This window comes from Schistocerca piceifrons, chromosome 3 (assembly GCF_021461385.2).
Source record: "Schistocerca piceifrons isolate TAMUIC-IGC-003096 chromosome 3, iqSchPice1.1, whole genome shotgun sequence".
NCBI classification, from domain to species: Eukaryota; Metazoa; Arthropoda; class Insecta; order Orthoptera; family Acrididae; genus Schistocerca; species Schistocerca piceifrons.
Genome location: NC_060140.1, coordinates 202,195,111 through 202,206,057, shown reverse-complemented (window position 1 = coordinate 202,206,057; position 10,947 = coordinate 202,195,111). Strand labels below are relative to the sequence as shown.

Here is a 10,947-nt window from a genome sequence, read left to right as displayed (position 1 = left end):
TAGACAGTCTGCAATTTGTAACTGAAACTAATAACACTGCTTAATTCCGTGCAAATAAGTGTGTATATAGAACTGGAAGTACTAAATCACTGACATAAAACTGTATTTTAGGACGTATGAAGACTACATTATACGTAATTCTGTTCTATTATATCACAGTTTATGCCATACACATTAGAATAAGAGTTACATTACAGGCTCTGTTCCACTATTGTCTGTTGTACACTACTGCAAACTCGCGCTGCATTATTGTCGTCAGTCATTGTTTCCTTATGTTACAAACAAATTTCGCCTGAAAAATCATTTGTTGATACATACTCGCACCAAACGGTGTGTCGCTTCGTATTACTGTGCAGCACCAAAGTACGTACTGTGTTGCAAAATTCTGTTGTAATTAGAGTTACAAACTTAAGAATTTTATAATGCTCCGCATTTTACACTACTGGCCATTAAAATTGCTACACCACGAAGATGACGTGCTACAGACGCGAAATTTAACCAACAGGAAGAAGATGCTGTAATATGCACATGATTAGCTTTTCAGAGCATTCACACAAGGTTGGCGCCAGTGGCGACACCTACAACGTGCTGACATGAGGAAAGTTTCCAACCGATTTCTCATACACAAACAGCAGTTGACCGGCGTTGCCTGGTGAAACGTCATTGTGATGCCTCGTGTAAGGAGGAGAAATGCGTACCATCACGTTTCCGACTTTGATAAAGGTCGGATTGTAGTCTATCGCGATTGCGGTTTATCGTATCCCGACATTGCTGCTCGCGTTGGTCGAGATCCAATGACTGTTAGCAGAATATGGAATCGGTGGGTTCAGGATGGTAATACGGAACGCCACGCTGGATCCCAACAGCCTCGTATCACTAGCAGTCGAGAAGACAGGCATCTTATCCGCATGGCTGTAACGGATCGTGAAGCCACGTCGTTTGCAGCAGCATGGACTATCAGCTAGGAGACCATGGCTGCGGTTACCCTTGACGCTGCATCATAGACAGCAGCGCCTGTGATGGTGGACTCAACGACGAACCTGGGAGCACGAATGGCAAAATGTCGTTTTTTCGTATGAATCCAGGTTCTATTTACAGCATCATGATGGTCGCATCCGTGTTTGGCGAAATCGCGGTGAACGCACATTGGAAGCGTGTATTCGTAATCCTCATACTGGCGTATCACCCGGCGTGATGGTATGGGGTGCCATTGGTTACACGTCTCAGTCACCTCTTCTTCGCATGACGGCACTTTGAACAGTGGACGTTACATTTCAGATGTGTTACGACTCGTGGCTCTACCCCTCATTCGATCCCTGTGAAACCCTACATTTCAGCAGGACAATGCACGCCCGCATGTTGCAGGTCCTGTACGGGCCTTTCTGGATACAGAAAATGTTCGACTGCTGCCCTGGCCATCACATTCTCCAGATATCTCACCAATTGAAAACGTCTGGTCAATGGTGGCCGAGCAACTGGCTCGTCACAATACGCCAGTCACTACTCTTGATGAACTGTGGTATCGTGTTGAAGCTGCACGGGCAGCTGTACCTGTACACGCCATCCAAGCTCTGTTTGACTCAATGTCCAGGCGTATCAGGGCTGTTATTACGGCCAGAGGTGGTTGTTCTGGGTACTGATTTCTCAGGATCTGTGCACCCAAATTGCGTGAAAATGTAATCACATGTCATTTCTAGTATAATATATTTGTCCAATGAATACCCGTTTATCAACCGCTTTTCTTCTTGGTGTAGCAATTTTAATGGCCAGTAGTGTACTTCTACTTACCGTTGATTCGAATGTGGTAAAAATATGGAACAACTGCTATCCTACTCTTCCCATGTTATGAAAAAGAACGGTAGGGACACCATTGTCACTTGGCCAGTCTTCGTCAGTGATTTTTCCTTTATACGAGAATGGAGCTCGTAAGAGCCAACTTTGAAGGGTAGTTTAATATCTTGACCAACGTTGATAATGTTTCTCAGGTAATGTTTCAAAAGTCAAGGTGCGTAAAATCTGTTCTGGTTAAACCGGTGCTGCATTTGTCGTTAAAGTGACAAGTCGTTCTTAGATAGTATAACAAAAGAAATGGCAGAAACAGAAATATACAACAGCTCCCATAATAAAGACGGCGGCTTCCAGCTAGGCACAGATTCGGGAAGTTTGTGCTTGTGCGCAACGAAAACATTTCCTCGTACGAACCAGTGACGTCACATGCGCTGACACGGCTGTAGTAGCTAGACGTATACAAATTCTTCTTCCAACCTGCTTGTCCCTGTCTCCACCGCAACCATTACAGCATATTAACCTGTCGCATCGGAGACATAGGGGCACTGTACATGTGTACTGAAGCACAACAATTAAATCACGCCATCTTGGGTTTCCGCAAACCCGACAAGCTTCACGGGACCCATTCAAGCTGATGCACCTGACAACAAATGGCTCTGAGCACTATGGGACTTAACATCTGAGGTCATCAGTCCCCTAGAACTTAGAACTACTTAAACCTAACCAACCTAAGGACATCACACACATCCATGCCCGAGGCAGGATTCGAACCTGCGACCTTAGCAGTCGCGCGGTTCCAGTCTGAAGTGCCTAGAACCTCTCGGCCACCGCGGCCGGCACCTGACAACAGATTGCGAAATCAGTCCAACATGACCAACCAGGCATATGTTTGCGTAAGTAGTTTAACTGCAGCTCATTTACTATAACGATGGGCGCAGGAAAATGAACAAACCAAACTAAAAGGGGTTGAGGAGAAATTAAGAATTGGGCAATATATACCAGTCGCAATAGAGCGTGTAAGTCCAGCAGGGTAAACGATTTCGTGTGTTCATGAGGCAATTTAAATAAATCGTAGGTGTCTCCAAATGCAAGTTGCGTAAAATGTTACTAAACACTCTTTCGGGAACCATGAGAGTGTTACAACATGTTTGTAAATCGACCAGCAGTTTTTTCATTCCGTTAATAGTTCGAAAGAGGGCAAAGACTTAGTCTCTGACAGGTGTGTGGAAATGTATGCTAAGGACTTGAGGCAACATAGAAGAACATAGGCTTTCTAACTTTAGAGAAAACATTGACTGAATTAGGAGAAAAGTTTAGCCCACTGGATGTTAAAAACACATTCTTGTGGCGTACTACGTAGTGAAAAGAAGAGTTAGTATAAGCTTAGCACAAGCTTCGTCTGCAGACATGAACTTTTTACATTAACATAACATGGAAAACGAACTTCGTGTTTGCTAAAATGTGATTCAGAAATTTAGAATGAACTATTTTGGCCATTTAGAATGAATTCAGAGAATCCGCAATACACATTCTGTGATAAGTAATTAGAACTGGCACAACTGATGTCATATTTGGCTGAAACATATACACATCAAAATAAGTTTTGCATCACCCCGATTCCTAGAACTCCTGAAGATAGACGTTGACTGTGGATATTGTATCACGGACACAGTCCCTTCGACTGTTCAGAGATGCACTAAACCCGCCCAAAGACGTAAACAACCATGCATGAGCAGCGCCTATTAGACGGACGGGGTCCGACAGCCGATCACTTCCAGTCATTCCGCCAGGAAGGAGGTATACGGCTCGTGTTCCCTAGGGTCAATACTGCGGTTCGATCGCGTCCGCATTGCTACTTTGTGCCAGGAAGGGCTCTCAACAAGGGAAGTGTCCAGGCATCTCGGAGTAAAACAAAGCGATGTTGTTTGGACATGGAGAAGATACAGAGAGGAATTGTCGATGATATGCCTCGCTTAGATCGCCCAAGGGTTACTACTGCAGTGGATGACTGCTACCTACGGATTATGGCTCGGAGAAACCCTGACAGCAACGACAGCATGTTGAATAACGCTTCTTGTGCAGCAGCAGGACGTCGTGTTACGACTCAAACTGTGTGCAGTAGGCTGCATGATGCGCAACTTCGCCGCCGACGCCCGTGGCGAGGTCCATCTTCGCAATCACGATACCATGCAGCGCGATACAGATGGGCCCAACAACATACCGAATGGACCGCTCAGGATTGGCATCACGTTCTCCTTCACCGATAAGTGTCGCATGTGCCTTCAACCAGATAACCGTCGGAGACGTGTTTGGAGGCAACCCGGTCAGACTGAACACCTTAGGCATTCTGTCCAGCGAGTGCACCAAGGTGAAGGTTCCCTGCTGTATTGGGGTGGCATTATGTGGGGCGGACGTACGCTGCTGGTGGTCATGGGAGGCGCCATAACGGCTGTACAATCGAATCTGGGCTATGACATGTTTAATATGCCTGCAATCATTGGCGATGATGTGGCGCAGACAAATAGCTAAATTCTGCATGACCCACTGAAGTGTCAGACCTCCTGAATGGCTGTTTTTAGCTCGGCAATGGTTTGTGGGTTATTGCTGTACACCTTGTCTTTAATATAGCACCACAAAGAGGAGTCGCATCTGTTCAGATCCAGAGAATATAGCGGTTACTTGAGGTCCATACCAGTGGCCTCTGGGTACCCCGGATCCAGAATGCGCTCCACAAAGTGCTCCTCCAGGACATCAAACACTCTCTTGCTTTGCTGGGGTCGAGCTCCATCATGCATGAACCACTCTCCTGCTTCGATGAAGTCGAGCTGCGACTTGCCTGAACCACATCTTGTCGAACTCTGGGTCACTTTTGATAACAGGAATGAAATCATCTTCCAAAACCTTCATGTACCATTCAGTAGTCACTGTCACATCAAGGAATATCGCACCAATTATTCCGTGACTAGAAATTGCACACCGCACAGTCACCCGTTGAGGGGAAAGAGACTTTTCGGTAGCGAAAGGCGGATTCTCAGTCCCCCAAATGCGCCAGTTTTGCTTATTGACGGACCCATCCAAATGAGAGTGGGCTTTGTTGCTAAACTAAATCACATTCACTTAAAAATTTCCATCGTGCCCCAATGCCAACGTTGCAGTTCGAACGTCCCAACGACAACTGTTCAGAAGTTATGACGATTTTATTTCATATAGTTCAATAATTGTCACTCTGCATATCGTAAGTAACACATGTATATACTTGCGTTACATAGTTTCTAGAGTGAACTACATTAATTAGTTAATATGTGCTGGGGTTAACTGTCGCCAAAACACCATGTGGCAAAGAGGTTGGGAGATGATAGATCGAGGCCAGTGATAGACTAGCAGGAAACGCGCCGACAACGCCCTCTCGGCCGCCAGTATTTAGATCGCCGCTGTGGACAGGAGGGTGAGTCTGTCACAGTCTGTCACACCAAGTGAGTTCCAATGTCATCAGTCGCAACCCAGTGTGAATCGCATTAGCCATTAGCTCCGCCGCTAACTTAGAGACAGGCAGCACATAGCAACCATAAAAGTGTACATAGCGGACATAGTACTTCACTAGTAGTGAGATTAACATGGTCTATACAGAAGAGATTGTACCACAACGTATATCTGAATTGAGTAAACTTTCCATTCTTATCAGTAAAGAACCCAGTTAATCGACATGTGCAGTTTGTGTTATAGAAAGAGGATACTGGCCACCAAACAACATCTTCCCTTGCTTCCCATGGTACAGCTCTTCAGAGCAATGAGATGTCATAAAATAATAAAAGTAGTGTGTACTGTAAAATAAAAACAAGTTTTTCGATAGGCTGCATCCAATGTGTTTTATCCCTTCTTTTCTCTTGTAATCAAACACATATTTTTTTAATTTGACTTTCATAATCGAAGTGGGATAAAATTTGTTGATATAGCTTAATTTTTTTGGATTGTTTGAGTAAAAGGAAGCCTTCCCAAAACAACCCTCAAATTTGTTGTTAAAACGCCATTTAACAACATAGAAATGAACAAGGATGGTCTTTGACTCATCAATTCATTACATTATTATGCAGCCATGCCAAATGAATCGCAGAATACACAACTCTATGGCTGCATGTTAGGCTGCTTTCCACCCATTAGAGACTTCAGATCCCCTCCCAAGGAGAACATAATTTTCACTTTGAAATTTCAGTTTCTTTCCATCCCTTCTAGCACAATTCGATTGATATATTTGCACCAGCAGATGATGTTCGGATGTATACATGTACAGAATAGCCCCCCCCCCTCCCACACACACACATTTTGTAGTGTCTACTACATTCACTGTGCCATGGAAAACAGAATGTGCTCTATGGAAGTCGTGGAAAGTCTTCTTTGTTCACAGAAGAACAGTGAACTGTAGTTTTGACTGAGTTGTGCAGTAGACGGAGGGGATGTCACTGTGGGAAATGTTGCGCAGGAATACTGCAGCCGTGTTTATACCGTGCTAAATGGTTGAGAACTGATGTTGGACTCCGTACGAGAGGCTACTGGGCAGGTCCTTCTCTGCCAGACACTTTATTCTGAATAGCAGAGTAATCACGTAGATGTAGATGCAGGTAAATGAGACCACTCTATTTTAGCAAGCCGGTCGGAGTGGCCGAGCGGTTCTAAGCGCTTCAGTCTGGAACCGTGCGACCGCTACGGTCGCAGGTTAGAATCCTGCATCGGGCATGGATGTGATGCCCTTAGGTTAGTTAGGTTTAAGTAGTTCTAAGTTCTAGGGGACTGATGACCTCCGATGTTAAGTCCCATAGTGCTCAGAGCCATTTGAACCATTTATTTTAGCATTTTCTGTAAAGGCTGGAATCCACTTCGGTCCCAGTACAGCTACGTAGCTACCACTGCGGCAAGTTTCTCGTCAACAGGCCGACAACTAAACACGGATTATGTAGTGATTGTTACTGTATTTGGAGTTGTTCTGGGCAATGTTAAATATGAGGTTTAGTGGGGTTTCATACAATCATTTCTAGTTTTGCGTGAGAATTGTGTTGTAAATAAAAAGTCTGTCGCTTTACCCCAGGTTCCTGGAGAAGGCACGTGCGTCTCCCCTTCTCCTCCCCCCTTTTTAACTCTGCACAATTATTTTTTACTCTCCACACTTCCCTACATTACAATAGCGACGATTTCTTGATGCCTCAGGATCTGTCATATCTGCCCATTCCTTCTTTTAGTGAAGTTGTGCAATAAACTTTTTTTTCCCACTTCAATTCAGTACTTCCTCATTAGTGATGTGATCCATCCCTCTAACTCTCAGAATTCTTTTGCAATCTCATATTTGAAATGCTTCTATACTCTTATCTCATCTCTATTGTGTATTGTCCACGTGTCACTTCCATATAACGCCACATATCAAACAAATATTTCCACAAAAGACTTTCCAGTATGTAAGTTTATACCTAATCTTAAAAATTAGATTTAACAAATGATTTTCTTGGTGTTGCCAGTCACAAATTTACGTCCTCTGTACTTCAGTCAACGTTATTTTTCTGATATCCCAAATAGCAAAACTCATCAGTTTCTGATCTCAATGTCTCAGCATCGCCCGATTTAATTCGACCGCATTCCATTATCCATGTTTTACTTTCGCTGATGTTAATATTATAATCTCTTTTCAAGACACTGTCCATTTTATTCAACTGTTGTTCCATGTCCTTTGCCGTGTCTCAGAATTACGTCGTCGACAAACCTCAGAGTTTTTATTTCTTCTCGCTGAACTTTAATTCAGTTATCAAACTTCTTGGTTTACTTTACTGTTTGCTCCATGTACAGATACAATAACATCGGGGAGATGCTGCAATCCTGTCTCCCTCCCTTCTCAGCTACAGTTGTCCATTCAAATTTTTCGAATGTTAGCTGGAGTCTGGTAGATCATCTTCGCTCCCTGTGTTGTATTCTTACTACCTTCAGAATTTCGAAGAGTGTTATATACGTTAAGTTCACGTTCCTTCCACTTATATCCTAAGATAAGTCGGAAGGTTATTATGGCCTCGGATGTTCCCACATCTGCGCGGAAGTCAAACTGATCTTCCACGAGATACATTTCTACCTCTCTTACTACTCTCCCATAAATAATTCGTGTCAATATTTTTCAGCCATGATAGAGCGCGAGAAATGCTTACTTAATCGTACGTGCAGATGCTGTCCAAGCCCGCAGGTTGTTCTGTTGCTCGTCACAATACGCCAGTCACTACTCGTGATGAACTGTGGTATCGTGTTGAAGCTGCATGGGCAGCTGTACCTGTACACGCCATCCAAGCTCTGTTTGGCTCAATGCCCAGGCGTATCAAGGCCGTTATTACGGCCAGAGGTGGTTGTTCTGGGTACTGATTTCTCAGGATCACCCAAATTGCGTGAAAATGTAATCACATGTGAGTTCTAGTACAATATATTTGTACAATGAATGCCCGTTTATCAACTGCATTTCTTCTTGGTGTAGCAATTTTAATGGCCAGTAGAGTATTACAGTCTTCTCGAAGTCGAGCGTATATCGCCAGACACACGTGAGTGTTAATCAGTGCTGTGGGCTCTGCGTGATCTTGAACGGTCCCTGGTGAGAGTTCTCTCCCGGAAGGCACTGCTACAGACGTTACTCATTTACGGTCAGTTTAACCTTGCAGCCGTTCGTACCTGACGGTTCATTATGTGTTGGGAGCGAGACAGGAGCGGCCGCCGTTATCTGACTGGCCGTCCAGTCGGTAGTTGGGAGCGGGGGTCCGCCCAGTGGCGTAACTGTGTCACGCGTGACGTGAACACGCTAAGCGCAGCGGCGGCGTCGGCGCGTGCGAGGCGAGCAGACGCTGCTCGGCCGTTGCCTGTGGCGCCAGTCCGACCATGGGCGAGCGAGAGCTGGACGCGCTACTGGCGCGGCTCTTCCTCACCGACTTCCGCAAGGGCTACGTGCGAGTGGGGCCCAACCGCGTCGTCCTGCCCGCCTACTACCCGGACTTCCGCGGCGCCATCGAAGCGCTGCCCGTGCGCGCCTCCGACTCCTGGGTCGTCTCGCACCCCAAGACCGGTGAGTGGCGCCAGCCTTCACTTCCTTCGCTTACGCGAGACGCAACTTCCGAAAAACAAAAAAAACGAGTTTCGGAAACCCGTTTTCTGCTGTCGTGTCTACATGCTAAGGCCTGAAGTGGTTTTCCTACACCTACCGAACGTGGGCGTTCCGATCGTCAGTTGTTTTACACAAATAGCTTCTGGAAATGAGCTGCTCTAGTTTCTGAGTTTTCCGCTGTCGTGTTTACAAACGCTTCAAATGGTTCTGAGCACTATGGGACTTAAGGGGGGTAGGACGCCTGAAACGTCTCCTTAGAAAAATTAATGAATTACTGTGCTAATAAACCTCTTACATTATTTGATTTTCAAACAGCTGAGCAAAACTGAACGTACTCAGACATTACTCTCTTTACTTATTCTGATCAACACTAAACTGACACACAATATTTTTAGCGCAACGCAATCTGACTTTCAAAAATCCCTACAAAAGAATGGCCCTGACTAACATTAACCAATACCTTTCACAAATCACTTACCTCACGAAAATCTTCGTTACTCGGACTACTGCAATACAGCGAGCGCCACTACTGACAGCTAAATAAAAGATTCAAACTACTGAAGGCACTAACTACTGATAGGCATAGTTAGCAAATGAAAGATTTTGATAGAGAACAAACAATGTATTTACCTTAATAGTGTTCAAAAGTCATAATATATATAGCAGTTCACGACATCCAGTCTTACAAATGTACTGTTTCTGATGGACACACGTCCAGATCATCCGCTCTCAAAAATACGCCATCCCACTTCCCCACATCCACCACTGCTGGTGGCTCACCTCCAACTGCGCAACGCTACGAGCTGTTCACATCCAACAGTCCAACACTACAATAGCGAATATTACAACAATACCACCCATCCACAGACTGCACACAGCACAGCCAGTGATTTTCATACAGAGCTCTACGTGGCGTTACCAATATAAAAACATAAACAGCCTACTTACGCGTCAAACGGGATGACTTGGAGCCGGAGAGTCACCACAGGACATTTTAATTTCTACTGTCTATAACTTTACAAATAAATTCATAAAACTTTGTCACCATGACCAGGAAGGATTGAGGACACACACTCATCGCAGTGGAAGTTCAAATATGTAGCAAAATACCTTTTTTTTACATGTGAAATTTCATCATTTTTTCACTTCTTACTGGCTGCATTTGTTGCTGTAGGTACACTTTTCTCCCTAAGTAAGAGAGATTCTTCGATGAATTTTTCATAGCATACAAACAGTAGTTACAGGTGTATGAAACTCTAGAATTTTCCAAATCTATTACAAACTGCGGAAAAAATTGAGATAATTAACTATAAAACTTGAATTTTTTTCTAAACATGAAGTTTTAAATGTAACAGTTCATTCATTTTTTCATAAATTAAATAACTTCTAGAATTTCATACACCTGTAACTCTGGTTTGTATGCTGTGCAAAAGTCATCGAAGAATCTCTCTTACTTAGGAAGAAAAGTGTACCTATAGTAACAAATGCAGCCAGTAGTAAGAGAAAAAATGATGAAATTTCACATGTAAAAAAAAAAGTGTTTTGTTACGTTTTTGAGCTTCCACTGCTATGAGTATGAATCCTGAATCCTTCCTGGTCATGCTGTTAAAGTTTTATGAATTTATTTGTAAAAGTATAGACAGTGGAAATTAAAATGTCCTGTGGTGCCTCTACTGCTCCAAGTCTGCCCGTTTGACGTCCTACCCCCCTTAACATCTGGGCGCATCAGTCCCCCAGACTTAGAACTACTTAAACCTAACTAACCAAAAGACATCCCACACATCCATCCCCGAGGCAGGATTCGAACCTGCGACCGTAGCAGCAGCGCGGTTCCGGACTGAAGCGCCTACAACAGCTCGGCCACAGCGGCCGACTGTCGTGTTTACATCTTAATCCTAGCAATACCAAAACATTTTCCATAACGTGTAAAGCAAAGGAGCGGAGTGGGGAGGGAGGGGGAGTACTTTATGATTATTACAAAAAAATTAAAGAAAAACAATTCCGTTAAATGTGTTTAAATTTTACTATCAACTTGCTTTTCAAAA

General features: G+C 44.1%; 1 protein-coding gene across 1 annotated transcript in view; it reads left to right on the top strand.

The window, feature by feature from the left end:
* Positions 1-8,631: 8,631 nt before the first annotated feature.
* Positions 8,632-10,947, top strand: part of LOC124789579 (luciferin sulfotransferase-like) — a 172,269-nt gene continuing 169,953 nt past the window's right edge. The window contains exon 1 of the mRNA XM_047256986.1: positions 8,632-8,863. Coding sequence (XP_047112942.1) covers positions 8,680-8,863 — 184 coding nt within the window. The 5' untranslated portion in view covers positions 8,632-8,679. The remainder of the gene's footprint in view (positions 8,864-10,947) is intronic.